We start from the raw sequence: 24105 nt of genomic DNA, 5'->3' as shown, positions 1-24105 counted from the left end.
CTTCCAGTTCTACTTAATAATTAAGCGATCAATTTCTTATGACCAACATGGGAATCATAAATGTGTTACCTACTTTGCTCTTCAGCATAGGAGGTAACACATTTATGATGTGTTTAATGCAAAAAACTGGCAATAAAAGCTCTCAAACATCTTCAGCGCACAGAAAAACAAATTAATTAGCCTTGCTGTTCCAGTACCTTTGGGGGGCACTGTGAATCTATTAAAGACGTGACATTTAGAGGTGTGTGAGTGTGTGTGCTTTAATATACAGGTTATTATGCCACACTGGTGATTGGCTCATGAGCTACAATGAACCAGACCCCTTGCTGTAAAACATACATGCATCAGTAAGCTGCAGACGTTAATGAGCTACAGGAAACACACCAGCCCGTCACATCACAGCGCGGATCAACCGGCCTCGCCATTGGTCTCCCCGGACGTCAGTCTGCCGGAGAGGGGGCGGGAGCAGGGAAATCGAGCCTGTGCTCTAGTTTCTCTTCTCACACAGATGCTGCCGCTGGGTCAGTGTCATGCCGTCTTTTAATAATAACAGAGTCAAAACAGCGACAGCGAGGAGAAGCTGGGGAAACACTCACATCAGCATTTCTGCTTTTTGAGACGAGCCAACGTGGACAATGTGACATAACCCAGCTGCAACTTCCGATACAAAAAGATTAAACGCCCTTTATCCACCTTTTTATTCGTCTTTCACGACCTCTTCAGGGCTGCTATTGTCTCACTCACCTTTGACACAGCTGGCGGGCAGTCACCGGCTCTACTTGTGCACTTCATTGCGGTCATCCATCTGCGAGGAGGCCTGCGGTTTGTTGGTAAACACGAATCGGATCCCGACGGCAAGGACTCCATCTGGTGCATTGATGCACCCGTTTCAGTGGTGTAACGGTGAGGAGTCATTTTTGTTGTTGTTTTTTGTTTTGTTTTGCTAGTCTGTGACAATAATGAACAATACGTCCTATTATTTTAGTAGGATTAAAACAGAGATTTTAGAACAAGACTGACTCAGGCCAGTGCTTTCTAAATTTAGACATCCCCAGCGAGTGCAACGACAATGTGCAGGATCTTAACAAAGAGACACAAAATGAGTTGTCCTAAGCTGTGTGCTCGGTGCTTCATTTGTTCTTAAAAGTGTCTCTAATAATGCCACAGCGATGACATATAAACACCCTATAAACGTGCTAAATGTTAAACACACGAAATCTAGTTTCGTTAAATAGACTAATGTAAGCAGACAGCTGCATAGTAGTGGTATTAGTGATAAGTGATTTCTTGTCCACAAGCAGCTCTATACTTCGTCCTGTCCAATAAGTCAAAGTCCACGGAAAAGAAAAGTATTAACAGCAAAAGTTAGAAGTGCTGAGTGAATACTAGAAAAATAGAGAAGGACTGTTAGAGCTGCAGTAATTAGAAGATTAATCCGCAGCAGTATTAATAAAAAAATCTTTTTTTGAAGCTGCAATGTGCACATCACCCAGTTCTAGCTTCTCAAACGTGAAGATTTGAATTATTAATTTGAAGCTTGGATGCATTATTTTTTGGCTGTAAGGCTTTTGCCACGACTGTCTGATATTTTATAGACGCAACAATCAAAGAAAATGACCAATAAAGAAAGTTATCATAAGCTGCAGCCCTATAGATTACAACATGTTATAAACGTTGTAATCTACCTAAATTAATACACTATCCACCAAAAGGGCGATTAGGCAATCAGAAATTTGGTCAGTTTTTGTATTGATTTGTAGGTTAAGAGTCTACCTGATCAATAAAAACCTTTATTTTGGCCTAAACTCACTCCAGAGAGTTACCCAAGACCGGTCATTGTGCTCTTTGTATAATGTTTTGTCTCTCTAGGTAATCTTGTTTGCTCTGACCCTATCTACAGTCTCTCACTTACACTCTTCACAGCTTCAGCTGATTATCTTCCAACAGGCCAAAAGTGTGAACAAAAGCAGTCACACTTAAACAAAAATAAAACCCTTCATTCCAGTGAAATTGTCTTTCAGTGTTTCTTTGTCATGGTGAGACTGGGTGAAGATGATGGATTGGGGTCTTTTTCCTCTGACTTTGCCTGTTTGAATGCACAACTACAGCAGCCTCCTCAGTGGACTGTTGGTGTTCAGACAAGAACAATTACTCCCTTTGTGCAGCAACTCGGCTGCCATTCATATTGGAAATAATACACACACACACACACACACACACACACACACACACACACACACACACACACACACACACACAGTATCAAAGAGTAACATTCTGCTGGAAAAATGAAGCAGTAACAGGCAGCCGCAACTCTGTGTGTGTGTCAGTGTTTCTGTGATCGTGCCTATTCATTCTACTGTTTATATGTGACACATGTCATGCTTTCATGCATGTGATGGGGAGATTTGTGCCCCAACCTACTTTCGTCTTGAAAACAGCAGCAGCCATGCAGGCAGGCCTGAGTGATTCCCCCCTATGTGAACTGCTGAATATTTGATGGGAAGCTCAGTCTTTAGCAAAGGCAGCAGCAGCAACAGCAGCAGAAAGCAGTTTTGTTTGAACACGACATATATAGGACAAAACCCCAGCAGGCATCTCATAGGAGCTGTCAGGGAAACTGCAATAGTCGAGGTATTTTACAGCTCGATCAAATCTCAGAGGGAATTTCCTGCCTTTTTGAAGAATAACTCGAGAAGCTCTCGGATTCTCTTTGTCCTGAAATGAGAACTTTCATTAGCTAACCTTCAGCCGCTTTCTGCATCTACTACTCCATGGCAACGGCATGCCTCATAAGATTGTTGATATATAGGTCACTGGTCATGCAAGACTTCAACCAAATCAAAAAATCACTTAATATAGCTGCTCTCCCCGCATACAAAGGTGGAGGAGGGAAATGCGACGGGATGTGACATGGTGCGCACGCACAAAGGTTTGAATGCAAATGCCCTAGATTTGGATTGTGAGTCTGCTCAGGTGATTTGTCTCATCAGCAGGGCAGTGACATGAATACAGGAGCTGACATTTACACCATTCTCTCTCACTGTGTGTGTCTCTTTGTATGCTGATGATCTTTGTGAGGCAGATTGTTTGACATGTGTAAAGAGGATGAAGTAAATTCGATCGCCTTGCATCTTTCTGTGTCCTCGGTTATATTCAGGGAATGCAGCATCAGTCTGATCCATCCACCTAATTGCAGTGTAAAAAAAATAAAACTTAATTATGAAAGAGTAAACATCTGCAATTAAAAATAAAGGGTGTGCCTTCATTTCAAAATGTGAGAAACATAGTTATCTGACATTTTATGTAGTAGAAATTTCTCTGTGTCAGATCCAAATAGAGGTGTGACAATAGTGAGTTGAAATTGTGGAACAGAAAATATTAGTAATGCATGCTTTCAGCAGGACTGTTTGAATATTTGGATTTCTCCAGTGTGTTTTATTCTGGGCAACAATATGATGGAAAAGGGAACACACTGACTTGTAGAACAACCAAAATGTACCAAAAAAAAGGACTTAATGATTTATTCAACATGATCTGAAATGAGTGACCGAGGCCTTAAACTCAAGAGGAAAGTGTTTAGTCCAGTCAGAGCCCTGTTTTTCTTTGTGAAACCCTGGTTACCATAAGAAAGACACTTCAGTGTTGGTTTCACTTTTCAGACCCGAAAGTTACACCCCTTTTTTAATCTGTTTATAATTATGAATTGTATAGATGACCAAAGAGGACAATTTGTGCACAAAAGCATTTGCAAGTAGTCACTTGTCATAAAACTTGTCAGAGGACTAGTGGAGCTGTCTATCACCATCTCTACCCCTTTTCTAGTCATACAGGAAGTAGAGAGTGTGAAAAAGACAAGCAAACTAAATTGTGACAAAGTGTGAAAGCCAGTGAGCAATCAGTATAATTACTTTGCATGTCTTTGTAAGGAGACATAGCACATAAAAGGCTATCACCGGCAAGAATATGGGAAAAATATTTGGTAGGTGATTGGACAAACCTGCTGTTCTATCAGCTGTTGCTAAACCAAAGTAACTTTGACCTTTTATGTCAGTTGTTTCTCGTAGAATGATGTTAGCTGTGATCGCACAGACCTCACAAAAATCAAGCTCTGTAGTGAAGGCCTACCTTTAATAACTGGTAGCGGGGGATGACAATGACAGTAGCTGTATAGCACATTTCATTACACGATGAGAGGGATACTTATTGTTGGGTATTTAGTACAATGGTTTCAAATAGAGCTTAATAGGCCCTTATTAGTTAATTGCACATGTGTTGCATGGGCACATTTGATGAAAAAAGTGTTGTATGTGAAAGATATTTTTTGAAAAGGAAGGAGCATTATTAAAAATATTGTGGATTTTATTTCATCTCTTACATTTTTAAATCTCTCAAAATCTTTGTCAAATCCTGTCAGCTGTGCTACAGTTTACAACCCTGATGCAAGTTCTCGCCAGTCAGTCACATGAATAATCATAAGGCTGGCTGGTTTTGTCCCGTTTAGACTCTTTTCAGGCATTTGTGGCTTTTTGGTTAAAAATCTGGCTCAAACCTTAGTGTATCTACCATTGATTGCTTCTGGCTGAGTGAAGTGGTGGAACTTGATTTTGCAGCCATCAACGATCCTTGATTAATAGACACGCTCTGCTTGTTCAGCACGAGTGGAACCAAGAGGCGGATAGTATTGATCCCCTGATACTGCTGTTTCCACTGTGAGGCGGGAGAGGCGTCAGATAGAAATGTCAGTCTATTACTTTGGCTGCGGGAGTAACTGGAAATATCCTCATTGATTAAAAAGTGGTGCTGGAAGAAAATAATACCCACGAAAATGAAACTGGTGAAGATCTTCATCTATTCTGTTCATCCATCTCTTCAGTAAGTTGACCCATTCGGCTTTTCTTGAATTTCTGTTAAATAAACATATTTTTATAATGGTGGATGCTTAAATTAAAAATGCTCAGCCTCTCAAAGGTTGTGCTCCTTGTGAGCCAAAATCTCAGGTTTCAGGTGCTCTAATGCTCAGTTTTTGGGTGCTTTTTATTTATTTATTTATTTAAATCCTGGCTCTATGTGATGTAAATGAGAGCTAATATCATCTGTTGGTACAGAAGCCCAGCTCTTCTATGGAATAAATATTTTGTTTGTTACAGGCAGAAAATAATAGGAAGGTGGAAGGGGCTGTACCAAGGACCAGTACTGAAATTTTACAGTCACACTGCTAACCACATGACACAGTTTGGTCAAGTTAAAAAAGCCCCAGTTATGGAAAAACATGTAGTACCTAATTGGCTGTCGAAAATGTCCTTGTGACAGCTTTTGTCACTTGCAGATATCTGCAGTTTCTCTTAGTTTGTATCAACTTGTCTGCAAACGCTTCCTGCAACCACTCACCAACCAGTCACCAACCAGTCTGGGAGTACACATTTCCCTTGGGACCTGCGGTTGGGTCACAACACCACTTAAGAAGCCTCTTAAAGGTAAATATCAATCATTTGGTCCTCTGAGGCATACATAGCTCCTCTCATAGAGTCTAGAAGTTAAAATTAAATTAAAATATGGTGCTGAAAATCTGTCTTTCCTATGATGATGGAGGGCTTGTCAGTCCAGCACGGGATTAGTAAACACAGACAAATAACACACGAACATCCACAGACAGAGCAGAGCAGACGGAGTGGGTGTTAAATTTGTTTCAGGCTAAGTTTGTTGCAGTTTGTTTTTACATTACATTTGTTTCCATGCGTGTGCCCTGGAAGGCCAAAAGTGTCTCTGTGAAAGAGCACACGGGCTAAGTTCACTGATTAGCGCCTTGTCTCTGGGTGAATATGCTAATCAGTGAAATCAGCTGCTGCGGTGTCTGATGAAAATGAAAACCTGCAGACTCTCTCAGCTTTCTGCCTTGTTGCTGCTCTAATCTGGACATGAGAAGCCTGAGTGCGACGAGTACTGCGTGAGCTCCACTTCACTATCACTCCCTGGGTTAGCATGACCCTGATCTCACAAAGCTCCTTCTCACATGCTGACTTCTCATTACTCACTCAGATGCACAAAACACATAGTGTGCTCTCTGCGTCTCTGTTTATCTAACTTAAAAACAGCTTGTCAGTTCATGATTGTGTGGATTTAAGGTTATTTCCTGTTTATTATTTTATTAATGTATATAAAGGTCAGACTTTAGACTGATTTAGTTATTGGGATAGCACAACTGGATAGCACCTAATTCAAATACTGGGGGGTATTATCAGTCGATTATCGGTAGTTTATTTACACAAATTGTTCATTTTGAACTTAATGTCCTGTTTTTGAGCATAAGTCACTGTTTCCTGCTGCTTTAAGAGTCAGCTCAGAATTTTCTGTCTTTTTTTTTCTTTTTTACAGAACACAGCTATGTGCTCCGTTGCATGTTATTATTGAAAACAGCTTGTCAAGCAGAGATCTGGTTACATAGCGCTCCATTTGTGGAGATTTCACCACATCTTCCTCTGCAGCTATGCCCTGGAGTCACACTACCAGGCTTCACAATTGCTAATGAGTCCTCATTTGTTTGGGGATTTTGAATTATATGATATGCAATTACGCTGGGTGGTGCTGTTGGCGATTAACCAACTGTTTAATCCTTTAGGGTAGATGCAGATGAGCAAATAAACAGTTAAATTAACCAGTTACTTACAGCTATTTCAAACATTTCAACCAAGGAGACTACAGTGGCTTTGGTATAAAAATAATAAACACCCTGATCAAATACTGAAAACCGTGTGCGGGGTGCAGCATCAAAGTAGGAAGGATAAATAAAGCATGGCACGTTGCATAGGTTACCATCTCTTCTGATTGGTTCATGCTGCAGTATTCTTCAAAAAATGTTCAGTGCTGCATTTGTGCTATATTTGCACAAGTATCAGCAGATTATATGGACACTATTGTCAAGAACAGGAAAGGTTACAGATTCACTGATTCTTGGTGTGTGAGTCTCAGAGTCTGAAAACTGCTTGTTAACAGACAAAACATTTGTTACATATATATGAAAGTACATTAAAACCATCACATGTGCACAGTGGCAGTCTAACCCACCCGCCTGTTGCGTTTAAAGGCTCGGGATGTGGATTCTGGTTGAGGTTCACAATGCAGGTCTGAGCCTCAGAAAAGAGATGAGGTTACAGGTTGCATTCAGTTTTTGTTTTGCGGTATATTCGTGTGTGTGTGTGGGTGTTAGTGTTAGTGTCAGGCTTTCAGTGTTTAGCTGTTTCATGCTATATCCTTCCTGTAAATTTGCTTTTGTTGTTGTTTTAGGGTGCTTCTGTGGTCTCGGACTCGTTTACTCCAACAAGTCGTGCACCATGCCGCCCATCACCTTCCAGGACCTACCTCTCAACATCTACATGGTGATCTTCGGGACAGGCATCTTTGTCTTCATCCTGAGCCTCATCTTCTGCTGTTATTTCATTAGGTGAGAGGCAACAGAATCGTACAGCAAGACCAAAGTCTTAATCCACTTCAAATTAGGGCAGAGTTTGTAGGAATTGTTTTCTCCTTGTTTCAAATTCTAGATGTGTTAACAGTTCACAGCAAAACAACATTATATAAATGATATATGACTCCTCTTGCATGTGGTGCTATTTATCTTTCAGAACTGTTTTGGTGAGAATTGCCCAGTTAGACATCTGCTTTCCCTTGATTAGAATTAAATAAGAGGAGTAAGGATAAAATTGTGAATTACTGAGTTATTGAACGGAGGTGGTGACACCAGCTATGAGCCAGGCAGCCTTCATTTGTCAGAGTGTGGCAGTGTCTCACCAAGAATTCACTGAATGGCTGTTGTGACCATAATGACCCACTCCTGATTCATACCTGGGGCGATCGTGGCTCAAGAGTTGGGAGTTTGCCTTGTAATCGGAAGGTTGCCGGTTCGAGCCCCGGCTCGGACAGTCTCGGTTGTTGTGTCCTTGGGCAAGACACTTCACCCATTGCCTACTGGTGGTGGTCAGAGGGCCCGGTGGCGCCAGTGTCCGGCAGCCTCGCCTCTGTCAGTGCGCCCCAGGGTGGCTGTGGCTACAATGTAGCTTGCCATCACCAGTGTGTGAATGTGTGTGTGAATGGGTGGATGACTGGATATGTAAAGTGCTTTGGGGTTCTTAGGGACTAGTAAAGCGCTATATAAATACAGGCCATTTACCATTTTATTATATGAGGTGCATGTCAGGTTATGTAGGGTTTGAAAAGGAGTCTGAATCAGGCATAAGTTGCCCATGCAAACATTGGTAAACCTCTAAAACTTGTTGTGTATTTGTGTCTGGCTAAAGAAGTCATACGCAAAGGCTGTGTTGATGAACGTGGCGCCGTGATGTTTTTAAGTGCAAAAAGAAAATTCTTAAAAATCACTGCTCTGTACTGCGAGTAATGCATGAGTAATTCTACCTTGCTTAGGACCAGACGAGTTCTGTTTTTTGTAGGAACATGCTCAACTGGATCAAATGAAGTGCAGCATCAGGTTGGGGACCGCTGATGTAAAATATACCTGACTACAAGAATTTAGCTCACATTTTCAGAAAATGCTTCATAGTTTAATCAGATTCATAGTAAATGGACTTGTTCTCATAAATTGCTTAATCACCCATTCATACAAGCACTTTCTCCTAACTAAGTGCTTTCTATTGCACACAATCACACTCCGATGAATTGGAGCGCAATTTGGGCTTCAGTATCTTGCCCAAGGACATGCATGCAGACCAGGGCAGCCAGAAATTGAACCGCCAACCTTCCGATTAGTACATGATCTGCTTTCCCTCCTGAAATACAGCCAAACAATGAATACAGCCAACTCTCAATTCGAGTAACATAAATTACCCCCCACAAACAAAGACTTCATATTCAGCTCTGCTCAGACAAACTCTAAGTTCTACTAATTCAGTTATACACTTATAAACATGCCAGAGGGATAATATTGACCCTATTAAGCAATAGGAAACAATGCAATGGGAAATATAAATGCCTGTAAATTATTTGTATACATTTATTTTAGTTGGAAAACAAATAAACACATAAAAGGTTCTCATGATAAATCATCAGGAAAAGTTAAGCATCTGTGATTGTAGGCATTGAATTCCAGCCTAAACCAAACTACGCCACCGAGACCAACATCGTAATCCCTAAATATCTCCACTGTAGAGACATTGTATGTGTGTGGAGGCAAGAAACACACTGTAGGAGGGACTGAGGTTAAAAAAAGAGGAACAGGGTGACCTATCCTGCTGTTGACTGTGAACTCCCTGATGAGTTGAGGATGGGAGGACGGGATGTGAGGCAACAGGAAGCCTCCCGTCACAATGTGTGAAGACAGCAGTGAGGAAAGGAGAAACCGTGTTCAGAATAAACACGGCATAAATAGTGCACAGTTGGAAAACATAAAGCCATCATACACGAAGGTCCACAGTGAACAAAAAGGAAACGTCAGCACCTGCTGTAGGGATTGTGTTTCATCTTGAGCTCTCTCTCTGTTTTTGGAAAATTGCTTGATGTCTCATAATGCGGTGTGCTATTGTTGGACATTTAAATGAATTTGAAATGTTGTTCAAATTTTAGTGTTATCAAAATGCCAGAGAGTTTAAGACATTTTCTGTCTGGAAGACAGGCAGGACGAATGTGCTGTTCAGGAAATAAATCACAGAAAATAACGTTAGAATAAAGACGGACGTCAGCGAGAATCTTGATTCGCATTTGTGCAGATAACATCCCGCCTCTGTTCCTCAGTCGTTTTAATTCTTATAATTAAATATAATGGAAATCTAGTGAAATAAATTTCATCACTACACACCTAAATTAATCTAAACCTAAAGTTAATTTCCTTAAGACAAAATATTGTTATCCCAAAAGGCAATTCAGCAGAGGTGGCAAAAGTACACACATTTGTCACTTAAGTGGAAGAAAAGATTGTTGTTTTATAAAATTCTCTGGTAAAAGCTGAACCACAAGTGAAAAAGTACAGGCTCTGAAATATACTCAGTGTTCTTTGAGTATTTTAAGGTGTTTGCATCCACTCTTATGTCCAAACTACGACAATGTTTTTAAAAGAGGCCAAAAAACCCAATGAAATAACTAAAAAAATCATTGCATTTAAAAGCTGCTTTCAGCATCTCCCTTTTACACAAGGAGGTCACCACAGCAGATACCTCCGCATGTTTGACTTGGTAGATTTTCTTTTTTATATACACCAGATCCTCCTTTTAACACAACCCCAATAGTGTTACTGCATCCTTCCAGAATCAAACTGGGGATCTTCTGCTTGTCAGGAAAATATGTAAACTCCTACACCACAGGAGAAGCTATTAAATGACGAAAATGTTTCTTTAAATATGTGCTCATTTGAGTTTAATGCTGGCAACCTATTCCAGAAAGTTGGGAATAAGGGCGTATTTATGTCAGATTGTATCTACAAGCGTGCATCTCATTTCCTCCTCTGCTGCCTGAAAATAGTAACAAAGAAGTCCTGTTCTTTTGGTTATGTTCAAAAGGAAGTAGATTGTGTTTGATGCCTTTATTTCATCTTAATTTTTTCTTCTTTTAAAGAGATATACACTCACCACCCCTTTATAAACGTATAAGATACACCCTTTTGCCATCAGGAATGCCTTAATTCTTTGTGGAACGTATTGAACTAGTTGCTGGAAACATTTCTCAGAGATTTTGGTCTATATTAACATGACAGCGTCACACAGTCGCTTCACATTTGTCAGCTGCACATCCATGATGTGAATCTCCTGTTTCAACACATCCTAAAGATGCTCTGCTTTATTTGAAGTCACCATCATTTTAAAGAAACGCGTTTGAGATGACTTGAACTTTGTCGCGTATTATCCTACTGGAAGCAGCCAGAAAGTGGGCATAGATCAGCGTTTTCTGAAATAATCAGCCCGGACCAACCGGCACTAACAACCAAAACCATGTTCAAAGTCACTGAAGTCAATTTTGATGCTCTGTTTGAGCTTCAGCAGGTTGTCTTGACCATATCCACATGGCTAAATGCATGTGGTTGAAGGATTCAATATTTGTGCTCAGGGGCAGTTGAACAGGTGTACCTAACAAAGTGACCTAAAATGTACGCATACATTTAAAAAAAATTATTTAAAAAAAAGAAGAACTATCATTGAGTAATTCTTTTAAACTTAGTGTTTGCACCAAAAATGGAAGTGATATCAAAATCAGTAGCAATAGTGATAATTATGAAAATAATAACACTAATGATAGGCGCGCACACACACACACACACACACACACACACACACACACACACACACACACTGTAATACTGTGGCACCACAGAACAAGAAGGAAGGCCATTATTACAAGCTGTCCTAACAATGACAAGTATAGCCGATGTTAAAAACAACAACAACTATGCACTAATGGGTAAGAAAAAACAAAAAATAAAAAACAATCATAAAGCAGCATGAAAATGATCATTCATAAACCACCATCCTCTGAACAGATTCATTACAAACACTAATGGAAAGCGTTTGAGGCGTGCATTTTCCCTCTGCGTCTCTCGCTGATGTGCTTGCTCCCTAAAGCGAACCCTAGCTCTAAATGGACTTTGTGGCGAGATTAATCTTTCACTTTTTGTATTCAAGATCTGGAAAAACTTTGAGCCTCAACCATTAAGATCAGCAGCTATAATGATAAATTGTAAGTGGTAAATATTTGTTTCAGTTTGGACTGACTCATGTTCACATGCTGAAGACACGCTTCTTTGATTGAAAATGTTTTCTGTGACCTGGCTTCACCACTAAATTGAGCATCAACTCTGTCTGAAAAAGCTCAGATCCTTCCTGTTTCTCTTAAAGCCCTTTCTGAAGGATCGTAACCAGCGACTCACTTCCTTTGGCTCCATTAACATGCTGAAGGTACTCTTGGGTGGGAGTGTGATTGTGAATTCATTTATAGACCGGGTGATTCATAACATGAATACTGAGTGATGAAAGGCGCTCTGTGTTAGGGGGCAGGTCTCCTATTATCTCTTTCAGACAGGCTCTTTTCTTAATCCTGTGTGTCATCGTGTTTGTGATGTACAGCTGTAACATTAGATTGAGACCTAAATATCTATGCCCGCCCACCACTATTAAAACTGTTCAAATTTTTAAGATGTGGTGGTTAAAGTTTGCTAAGATTTAGCTTTCTTTAGCAAATACACGCCACTTCTTGCACAGAGTCGAGATCTTCGCAGCTGTACCTGTAAAGTACAAGGCCGAAAAGACACAAGTGTTCCACACCAAGGGCACGCCAAAAATATCACAACTTTAATTACGTCCCCATCTGGTCTTACAGTGCAGTACAGGGTTTGTACTCAGCAGCACAGCAGCTAGTCAGAGAGATATTTTAAGATCCACGAGGATCAAGAAGGAGGTGGTAATGTGTTTTTGTCCAGACAATAGAATGACTGAGGAGAGATATTAAGCTGTTAAGTGAATGGCTTTCTAAAATAAACTTTAATTTGCTGGGAGAGATCTTGGAGAAAACCCCAGAAAAACAACAAGAACAGCAACAGACAGTTAATTTGAAAACATGGAAATATAAATGGTTACTCGTCTACGCCAGCCTTTTACATCCAAACTGTGCATCTAACAACAGTTTAGTCTCAAACTGAGCTTCTTAAACCTCGTCTGTCATCATTAAACTGACGTCATCTCGCTTGCATACACTCTGAAGACAGATTGAGTTTAGCAAAAATAAAAGGATGATTATATCAGAAATGCTACAGCAGCAAGAAGGGCATGCTTGAGGTCATCTACTGTGAAAACAGAGATGCAGTCAGCGGTTTTTCTAGCTGTCCTTGGTGTCAGATGATGACGCTTGCACCGGGGGATGGCGGGGTTCAGCACCACGGCTGTGCTTGCTCACATGTGGTGCAAAAGAGCCCAGATACTGGGGTAATCCAGGTTTATCACGTCTTTCAGTCGTCTCAGTCTGTCCAGGTTGATCTGTTGAGTGCCAGATGTTCAAAATAGTTGGTACTTCCTGTGCAGTAGACTTTAGGTGTAGTCAAGCAAGTTGTTGGCAGCCTCGGGGTAGTTATTTTTTAACCTCTATTGAAATGAATGGGGAGAGATCCATAACCTTTATTTCAAAGGTCTCCAGGATATAAAAAAGGTTACTTATGGAATACATGGAAATGAAAACCTCTTCAAATGGTTTCTGACTTTGCCCCAAAAATAAGAGTTAAACTTTTTTTCTCTTCTGATACGCATGCAGAAAGTTACACGATACTACTGCTTCATTAGTCGAGAGTGCTGACCTCAACCTCTCTGGCTTCACTTTACTGATAAAAAGCCATGCTAATAATGTAATGTACATTTATTTATATGCCTACTACGATAGCAAGTAGATATGCCTGCTGTGCACACGTTTCCCAGTTTGAATGTTGACTGGCAATTATTAAATTCTCCTTTCCTTTTTGAGGAATCTGCTCTCTCTCTTTCTGTCTCTCTCTCTATAGCACCTCTTTTCCCTATCAGCAGCTTGTTTTCTGGGCTTGGAAGGGTAGATGTAGGTCAGTCATGTGGTTACCATGGCTTGTCTAGCAAACGCGGTTTTTGGCCACTGTTGCTTCCATGCAGATTAGTCTTGGAAAGGATCTCAGCCCGGGGGATCTGATCTTCCCAAGAGATCATCTTTTTAAGGCACAAGATGTTGGCAGTGCTTTGTTTTTTTAAATATACCTTTTGTATGGCGTCCATGTTTGTGCCCCATCGAGCATGGCGACGACAGATTACCACAGTGTATGCACCAGTCTTGGTGCCAACTTTCGTGTATTACAAGACTGTAGTTGGAGGAGCGTGCGAAGCCAAAATGGGTGAACTTTGGTTGGAACACCATTCGTTAAGAAGGGGGAAGGAAAAGAGACTGTTTGCCTTAGGAAGCCAAAGGCAAAAAAGTATTTAGTCAGCCACCGATTGTGCAAGTTCCCCCACTTAAAATGATGACAGAGGTCAGTAATTTGCACCAGAGGTACACTTCAACTGTGAGAGACAGAATGTGAAAAAAAAATCCATGAATTCTCATGGTAGGATTTGTAAAGAATTTATTCGTAAATTAGGGTGGAAAATAAGTATTTGGTCACCTCAAACAAGGAAAATCTCTGGCTCTCACAGACCTGTAACGTCGTCTGTAAAAAGCTTTTCTGTCCCCCACTCGTTACCTGTATGAATGGCACCTGTTTGAACTCATCATCTGTATAAAAGACACCTGTCCACAGCCTCAAACAGTCAGACTCCAAACTCCGCCATGGCCAAGACTAAAGAGCTTTCGAAGGACACCAGGAAAAGTATTGTAGACCTGCACCAGACTGGGAAGAGTGAATCTACAATAGGCAAGCAGCTTGGTGTGAAAAAATCAACTGTGGGAGCAATCATCAGAAAATGGAAGACATACAAGACCACTGATAATCTCCCTCGATCTGGGGCTCCACGCAAGATCTCATCCCGTGGGGTCAAAATGATCATGAGAACGGTGAGCAAAGATCCCAGAACCACACGGGGGGACCTGGTGAATGACCTGCAGAGAGCTGGGACCAAAGTAACAAAGGTCACCATCAGTAACACACTACAACGGCAGGGAATCAAATCCCGCAGTGCCAGACGTGTTCCGCTGCTGAAGCCAGTGCATGTCCAGGCCCGTCTGAAGTTTGCCAGAGAGCACATGGATGATACAGCAGAGGATTGGGAGAATGTCATGTGGTCAGATGAAACCAAAGTAGAACTTTTTGGTATAAACTCAACTCGTCGTGTTTGGAGGAAGAAGAATACTGAGTTGCATCCCAAGAACACCATACCTACTGTGAAGCATGGGGGTGGAAACATCATGCTATGGGGCTGTTTTTCTGCCAAGGGGACAGGACGACTGATCCGTGTTGAGGACAGAATGAATGGCGCCATGTATCGTGAGATTTTGAGCCAAAACCTCCTTCCATCAGTGAGAACTTTGAAGATGAAACGAGGCTGGGTCTTCCAACATGACAATGATCCAAAACACACCGCCCGGGCAACAAAGGAGTGGCTCCGTAAGAAGCATTTGAAAGTCCTGGAGTGGCCTAGCCAGTCTCCAGACCTCAACCCCATAGAAAATCTGTGGCGGGAGTTGAAAGTCCGTGTTGCTCGGCGACAGCCCCAAAACATCACTGCTCTCGAGAAGATCTGCATGGAGGAATGGGCCAAAATACCAGCTACTGTGTGTGCAAACCTGGTAAAGACCTATAGTAAACGTTTGACCTCTGTTATTGCCAACAAAGGTTATGTTACAAAGTATTGAGTTGTATTTTTGTTATTGACCAAATACTTATTTTCCACCCTGATTTACGAATAAATTCTTTACAAATCCTACCATGTGGATTCATGGATTTTTTTTTCACATTCTGTCTCTCACAGTTGAAGTGTACCTCTGGTGCAAATTACTGACCTCTGTCATCATTTTAGGTGGGGGAACTTGCACAATCGGTGGCTGACTAAATACTTTTTTGCCCCACTGTATTTATGTTTAGGGCATGCTGTATGGACTCTTGGCTTAGTGCAGTCTTGGAGTCATGGTGGAGCTCACAGATTTGGCAGCTTCTCATTTTTGTTTGGGCCTGTAACTGTTTTCTGTCATTGTTGCACTCCAGGTATACTTCATCTTTGAGTCCATGTCGAAGTATCTTAACATCGACCAGGAAGGACTCTAAGTTTCCTGTGATGACTCTTGGTTGGTAATACTTGCTTGGTCGGGACCTTTACAATTTTAACTTTGCTCGGATTGATGTATAAGTACTGATCCTTGTGCTACTCAGTTGCTTATGGTGGTGGTCTTTTCAGCTGTGTTAGTTTGAGTTTTATGTTCGCTGATGTTCTGCGCATAAGAGGGGCTCTTCATTTTCCCCAGGTTATACTGACAAAGGACTTTATGTCACAGAAGACGGCCTGTGCTCACTCGACCTTTTAAGACTCTCATGAGTATTTTTGGTATTTTTAGCTGGGGTTTTTTGAATGAAAGATTTGTGTCCAACTCCCTTTAATGAGGAATTCCACCTGATTGGTATGGATAGTATCTTTTTTTATTTACGTAAAAGTCTCTGTGTAGTAGGGTTGGAATTATTGATTAAGTTGTTTCTGGCTAATCAATTTATTGCTCTGTTTAAATCATATCAGGGAATAGTGACAGAAGGTAACTGTCATGGAACAACATGGAACAAAGTGGAATGCCAAGGAAACTAGCCAATTTATACAAACTCATTTAAAAAAGTGTTCAAATATCCAGCCAGAATTATGTCAGAAGCTTGTTCATGACTAGCAATTTAATTAAATTTAACATTTAATCAAATATTAGTGGGGGTGTATGTATATATTTGAGCCTGAATGTATACTTTTGATTGATTGGAGAAAATCCGAAATAAATTAAAATTTGAAATTGAAATGATCAAAAGTCCAAAATTATCATGGCATTCATGCCTTTTTCACCACTGCTGTATCCTTAAAATCTGAATGATATTCAGTATTAAAGACTAAGCTAAGTAACTTTTAAATTTTTGTCAGTTAAAGTTTATGAAAATGTTTCTGATGCGATTATTTTAATACAACTGTAGCAGATTAGCAGATCAATTTATTAACTAAGTAATCGGCTTGGAATTAACTGTAAAAAGTATTTCAAACATATATTTCAAAGGTGTAGCAACGCGAGCATTTAACCGTGTTTTGTAACACTGTAACGGGTCTCATATTTGAGCACACAATAAAGCAGGACATGAGCATGAGAGGCTTTGACGTTTGTCGAGAGGAATTTTAAGTCTTGCAGATGTTGCTGCACAATGGTTAGAGGGAAACACAGAAATCTCTGTCATGGCGCCCCTTTCACCCACTTCACATCATTATTCGAGCATGGGAAACCTCAACAAGAAAAACGTGTATCCTCACATTGTTCACGTGGAAAAATGTTAGGAGTAACTGTTCTAAACACTACAACCAAATTTCATTAACAATGAAAAAATTGTCAGTTCTTTACTGTAAGCGCTGAATCACTGCTTAGGGGGATATCATCATAGATAAACATTTAATTTGTTCTCAGATGTTGTCGCTGCACGTACTTTCAGGCCCAATTTATGGACAGCGACAGACATTTGGTCCATGTTCGGTTGGTTCAAAAACAAGAGGCCAAAAATAACCTCTTGAATAGACACTGCTCGCCAAGTGATAAAGATCTCTCCATTGTTGGTTTCAGGGGTGGTGCGGAGTTTCAAAGAGGCAACATACTCATTAGCTTGTTTGTGCATGTGTGTGCGCATAAGTGTGTGTTAGCATTTTTGAATGTAGTTGCATGATTACTTAAGTGAGTGAGCAATGTGTCTGTGTGTAATTATCCATAAACACTGTCCAAACTTTTTTTTAATCTGAGACCAACAACCTGATGACAAGACGTCAGTTAAAAATCGAGTTTTATGTGTAAATATTCTATTTTTGGTCTACTCTATTTACTTTAATCAAGTGGTTGATACATTTTTTATTAAAGTTTATTAGTACTGGGAATATATGCGAGTATATGGCATGAACTGATGCCATACACCTCAGTATTTTTAGCATAAGCTACAATTTGAAATCCCTGTAAGACTGAAAAATACATAAACCACAGCTACAGATACAGAAACTGATTAGGAAACTACAGGCAGAACAAATAAAGAGCACAAACAGTAAGAATGCATCAAGAAGCACCCATTCATGGCTAATTGCCTTTTTAAAACTGTTTAATTAATTTAAAATGAATCAGCATTCACTTTGGGTTCTGCATGTAAGAAATCCCAATGTTGGATTCACCTTACAGTTCCTTTTGGACATTCAGTGTCTTTCTGAGCCTGAAACTCTTAAGTGGAACCACAAGGGACAATTATGCAATCTTGCTCTCATAACTGTGTGACTAACTGTGTCATTAAGGGCCCGCCTGTTGTAGCTACTGACTATGACAAGAAGATTACACAATAAGTTAAATATGAAGAGATTGCAGGAAGATCATTAAGCTATTTTCAGCATGAAATTGTCTCTAATAAGTCTAAGCATCAGTAAGCTTGCTTTTTCAACCTTGTCCTACATTGACATGCTTCTCAAAAACCATTTGCACATTGTCTATTTTTTCTGGTTGCATACAGAAAATATGAGCAGTCAATATGATACCATATATTTGTGCAGACAGTACTTCACTAGCCCTTTAAAGCCAAGCGTATTGTATTTGATACATGTGTTTTTGTGAGTTTTTGAGACTTCTACATCATCAGCGTGACCTTTTTTGGCCCTCAAAAACTGATATAAATTGCATGACACATTTTTAATGACTAAATTCCAAAAATATGGCTAATGTAGCAAATGTGATACAAATTAAAAGTCATACATGCAGATTCAAATCTGATATATTTTTTTTTATATTTTTTTGTCTAAAAGGTACAACAAACACTCCATTATCAAAAAATTAAGGATTTCTGGCAGTTAGTTCATGGTTATATAGATATTTATAATCTTGATTATTTTTGGAGGCTTTTTGCTGTTATTTGATCTTACAGTGAAGATTAGATAGAAAAGTGGGGAAACAGACAAAGCCTCAAGTCAGAGTTGAACCCAGGCTACTAAATTTAACCTCAAGGTATGTGGTTGCTTAGTAACATCGGGGCTAAACCAGCAACCCTAGATATTTATTGAAAAAGTTAAGGATGTTAATAAAAGTCTTATGAAGAGGGAGCTTTTATCTGTTTCCTTATTTTCTGCCATATATACATCATTACAGTGAGCACATTAAGGGGTTTATCCCATCTTGGAGCTGCATGATGTCAGAGTCACACAGAGAGAGCACAGCAGCCCACCCAACTGCTTCTTAAACCTTTTGTTTGGGAGGGGGAGCCAATCAGAAGAAAATTAGGGTCCACTTTAAAGTAAACGAAGATTATTTTGATCAATGAATCGTGCAAATCTATTTAAAAATAAAAATTTGCCTCTAAAAAAGAATTTAGATTTTCTTACAGGTGTACTTTAAGACAGAAACCAAGAAATGCATGCACACTGTGGTTAAAGGAACATTCTTTAAGGAACAAATTGCCAAAGTTTATTTATGTGTTTCTCCGCTCATCCACAGCAAACTACGACACCAAGCACAGAGTGAGCGGTTTGGATACAGAGAGGTAAGACTGGTGTTGATAATTTAAGATATTTAGGCTGTTAATTTTTTAAAAAGCATTACTTTAAAAAAATATCTTGTGTTATTCCTACAGGTAGTTTTAAAAGGAGATCCAAAAAAGTTGAGTCTTCATGGGGTAAGAATGAAATTTACATTTCTACCTGTTTGCGTTCAGCTTTAAGCTGTTGAAGCAGGATAATTTAATCTAACGACTGTCCTCTCCCGCTTCCTTCCGTCTGTCACTCACGCAGCAGACGTGCGCTGTGTGTCTGGAGGACTTCAAAGTGAAAGACGAGCTGGGAGTGTTGCCATGCCAACATGCTTTCCACAGGAAGTGAGTAGAGCACAGTGGAGTCTTTCTTCACACTCGCTTGCCAGTTTGCACCTGCTAGGGCTTGGTAAAGTGAAAATGGTCACGTCTGATGTGAAGTCCATTGATCAAAAGTTAAATGGAAATTTTTGGTGGAGTACTCGTCATCATTCATTCATGTCTTGGTTCCTGCTGAGGATCCCAGCATGCACATCAGACAGAGCTAGTCTGAAGACCTTGCAGAGGAGGCAAAGCTATATCCTTGTGCTTTCAGTTGTCTAAAATTGAAATGCTTCTTAATGTGAGAAGGTTTTTTTTAAATTTTTTTTTTACTGGGTTCTGTGAGAAGAGTTTAAAAGAAAAGAGGCCTTATCAGAGGAGCAATTTGATATTCTGGGCTAGCAGCCTTGGGCTACAGTAGTTTTGGTATAAATTGCTAAACATTCTCTACTTCATGGTTTAACTACAATCAAAGGCAGCAGGACATTATTTTGGTTTCTTAAGACTCTCTTACAGAAAGATAGAACTGAAAAAGCTCTGTGAGTCAAATATTGCAAGTAAACAACCATATGTGGGTTGCTGCTATTGCCTAAAGACATTTGTGTCAAGCATTACTGAGATGACACTTGCATTAGGAGATAGATGTTGCAGAGGTGGCGCAAACAAACTTGTCTGTGTGGGGGTTTACCTCTCATATAGGACGTGGGTTTTTGTTGTTGTTGTTGTTGTTGTTGTTTGCTTGTTTTTTGTTTTTTTTTTACTTTTCCAGTGGTTTGTTGAGGTTTAGGCACCAAAACGGCTTTGTCAGAGTTATGTCACTTTTCTAGGTTTCAAGGATACCAAGTCCATTAGAGGGGACCCAGGATCATTAATATTCTTGAACACTTCTACACTTCATGCAAGTTTCCGAATAATCGGCTTCGGTGCAGCCTTTCATTTATTCCCCTCTCTAAAATGAGCCATAGCTCCTCCCCTTTTAATTCTTCCTTTTTCTGATTGGCTCCAACTCACAAACAGAAGGTCTGAACTGCAAACACGTGGAGCTGCTGTGCTCACAGCCAGAGCTGCATGTATCTGCCGATTTTTAGGATCATCTGAAGCCTGAGCTGTTGGCAGACAGGTATTATTTGTATATACTCTGATCCCATTATTTGAAACTCTGGTCTTGTTTAATATAAGCATCCTTCATTTATTGCACACAGTTTTAGTTGGATCAATTCAGATGGCCAAAGAGATTTCTTGGTTTTAAAACATGACTCTAGGAACAGCTTGCACAAGTGACCAGTCCAGCTGTTTTCTCAGTAAGGAGAGCTTCAGTAAGATGTAGCATACTTAAAAATCTATTACCATGACCACTGGGAAAACTGTGGGGAACCTGATTCCATCCAAAGGTAACAGAACCTTCATACCAGCACCAGCAAAGCTAAAGCACATTCTGCTTGTCCATCCCGTAAACTGTAAAACCGACACATTGGGGAGACTGTGCATACGTCTATTTTCGGTCCAACTTTCTGCAGTCTTGTCATCACTGTGAGACGACCAGCACAGGCTCCAGGAATTAACGGCCCCCAGCCTAGAAATAGTTTCTGCAAATGCTGCTTACGCATGAATGGCGGCAGCATCGCATTTTGATTGCTGGTGTAAGTGAGTTCTAAAGGGCTCTCACATACTCATGCATGGGTCATAAGCTTGCCACTCTGTGAAAAAATGACTAAGCTGTTAAACATTGAAGATTTTGTTGAAGTTAGTCCAGCTTTCTTTTTCCTCATTCCTGTCCTGTCTGTGTTCCTCTATGCAGGTGTTTGGTAAAGTGGCTGGAGGTGCGCTGCGTCTGCCCCATGTGCAACAAACCCATAGCCGGCCCGCCCGAGCCACAGCATAGTATAGGAACTCTGCTGGATGAACTGGTATAACCTCTCAGCCTCAACCAGCCTGGTTGGGACGCCGACGCCCGGCCAAACTAGCTGGTGTGAGTTACAGACCATCAGGAAGAGGGAGACCGCTTTGCTGTTTAAACACGGCAAAGCACAAAAATGAACTGAAGGATGCTGTTGCCTAGCAACAATCTCCATGATAGCAACACAACACCTTGTGGTTGAGATTATCTTCAGCCGCCCACACATCACTCCAGCCCTCTCCTTTCACGATCCCGTTCTACATGCCTTTTCTCCACGTCCCTCACATCCTCTCTTGTTGGTTCGACTGAGGTTAACAACAGCACTGAACGGAGGGCAGTTTTTTCTCACTGAAGTGGACAAATGAGTGTTGATGAACAGCAGTGCTCGCAAGAAGATGCTGATCCCCCCTGAGTGTGTATCAATGCTGCCTGTCATGTGCTACCTGGGGTTAAATATTATCCATATTGGCTGAGTTATTTAAAACTCAAATGGGAAAAATTATTCCAGTACGTGGCACTCCATGAATTTTTTTCAGTTGACAAGTTTTGAGACAAAATTATAGTTTGTGTTTGACATTCCCAGCAGTAGCTCAAGGTCAGTTTTTAAGATGCAGTAGAAAAGAAGAACAAACTGCAGCCGAGGAGAAAAAATATCACTGTAGCAAAGAGGGCTTAACCCTTCTTTGGCCCTGGGACCATTTTTGGTCCCCAGGGCTCTAAAGGGATGCATTTTTAAGGGTCAGCGAAGGGTTAATAAAACTAAGAAATACTTTTTTTATGATTAAATTGAGGTCATGCTGCTTAAAATTCAAGGAAACGGTTATTCATATTGCATTTATTCAGATGAACTCAGAACAGTGGTAGAAAAAGAGCGGGACATGAAGCTGCCCTTGCTCACATGTAGCACGCAAAAGGTGATGAATTTACTAGAAATGTTCTGAAAGGCTGAGCTGAGGCGTGGTGCCTAGGTTTAATGTGCAGAAGACCCGTTTGCTGTGAATCCTCCAGACAGTTGGCTGCTCTATATATAGAAAAAAGTCCAGGACTGCCGAACGTTTGTAAAAACAGCCTTCGAGATGCAGCTCCAGCTTTCGTCCATGTGTGGTAAACGTCTGCATCAAGTCTCTTACAAACCAGTTATTTCTGATATAACGTCTAAAATCCATACTGGTGCCAACCCCTACAGTACCACAGGCTCTAGCTGTTTTCTGTTGTTGTTGTTCAAGGGGATGTTTTATTGTCCTGTTGTGTTCTCATGTTAATATAGAAGGAACACATCCTGACGTTCACGCTAACAGTTTTGTTGAAATGTGTTGAAAGGTTTTTTATTTTTAGGTTTTGCACTTTGAATTCGGACACACACACACACACACACACACACACACACACACACACACACACACACACACACACACACACACAGACACACGAGTTTCCATGCCTTTGTTCTTATAAATGTTAGACTTCGGTTTGGTTACAGCACAGCTGTGTTTTGAGGTGTGGTGAATCTTTTATAAAAGTCTGTGAAGTACCAGAGCTGGGTGATAAAGGGAGCAGCAGTGCAAGCCCTCAATGAATTCACCTGGGAAGCAACTAAATCTCACTCTCATAAACCGTGTTTTCGTGGCATTATTGCAGGTGGTTTACATTCCTCAGTCGTAACTTATTTTTGTCTATTTTGTGATTTACAGATTCTGAAAGCAAAACACTGCCTAAATTGAGCACAAAACTCACAAAGCACATTGTCCAGATACAGCAGGCAGCTGCACTGTAATTAAAATGTGCCCTGTGCCAAAAAGAAAGAAAAGAAAACAACAAACAAACAAAAAAAGAGTTGATCATGTTTCATTTTCTGCACACGAGAAAAAGAAATGTTCGCTCTGATTCTGACCACATTCCACATTTTGTAATCCAACAGATGTAAATAAGTTAAACAATAAAAAATACAGTTCTCTGGTCATGCAGGCTCTTGCTTATTTCTTGAAAATCATGGTTATGGCACCACCATCAGGTGAAATCAAGTGTATGTGATGTACATTGTTTTAAGGTTGCTTATTTACTTGTCAAACAGTTGTCAAAAGTTTTAGAGTCTTGGTGGAAACCAGACTGTTTGCACTGAATTTCAGCAGGAAAAATGTAAGATTTTCAATTAAATACACTAATTAAATACTGTTCGAGTTCCTCTTTCCAGCACTACAGCCACTATTTGTTTTTAACTTGAGAAAACTCTTGATTGTTGTTTGTTTTGTTAATACTAGACTTATATTGCAGAAACAGTTGTTGTTATAATTTATTGAGACTTTTGAGTTTAATTGTCATATAGCACAAATAACAACCAATTTATGTTTCTCACCAGCTTGCAGTGACATCTAGCCATGCAGATAGTTTTTCCTGAATCTTTTTTAGACTTTGACTCTGTCTCCGAGACTCCAAGATGTTCAAAACTCAGTACAAAGCAAATTTCAGTTAATTCTAAGCAGTATGCACTGAAGCAGGCAACATATGTTTATATGGAATGATTTGCTTGATATTCCATGAGTATGCACCCATGAGACTGCTTTACGATAAAAGACAAAAACAAAAAAAAAACCCCGAAAAAGTATGAACAAAAGTGTGTTTAACAGTTTTTTTCAAGAGTTCAAAATCCAGAAAAGTGTGACTACAGCAGGTGAAGAGGTTTTTGGATCGGGTGAATTAAAAGCAGTGAATCAGACAATGTAACAAGACTAACTAA

At 40.2% G+C, this 24105-nt stretch overlaps 1 protein-coding gene across 2 annotated transcripts; it reads left to right on the top strand.

The window, feature by feature from the left end:
• The first annotated feature begins 200 nt into the window (after positions 1-200).
• On the top strand, positions 201-23331 carry rnf122 (ring finger protein 122). 2 transcript variants are annotated; one of them, XM_080309321.1, is made up of 6 exons: positions 201-903; positions 7285-7441; positions 19123-19168; positions 19259-19300; positions 19419-19498; positions 21273-23331. In XM_080309321.1, exons 1-6 carry the CDS (start codon positions 879-881, stop codon positions 21385-21387), a joined length of 465 nt encoding a protein of 154 aa, XP_080165447.1. In that variant the 5' UTR covers positions 201-878; the 3' UTR covers positions 21388-23331. The 2 variants fall into 2 exon arrangements, with proteins under 2 accessions (XP_080165447.1, XP_026042960.1); XM_026187175.2 differs by having other exon boundaries at positions 19416-19498.
• Positions 23332-24105: the final 774 nt, after the last annotated feature.

This window comes from Astatotilapia calliptera, chromosome 12, assembly GCF_964374335.1.
Source record: "Astatotilapia calliptera chromosome 12, fAstCal68.1, whole genome shotgun sequence".
In the NCBI taxonomy this organism is placed as follows: Eukaryota; Metazoa; Chordata; class Actinopteri; order Cichliformes; family Cichlidae; genus Astatotilapia; species Astatotilapia calliptera.
Note: the sequence above shows the minus strand (reverse complement) of the source record. Positions and strands in the feature narration are given on the sequence as shown.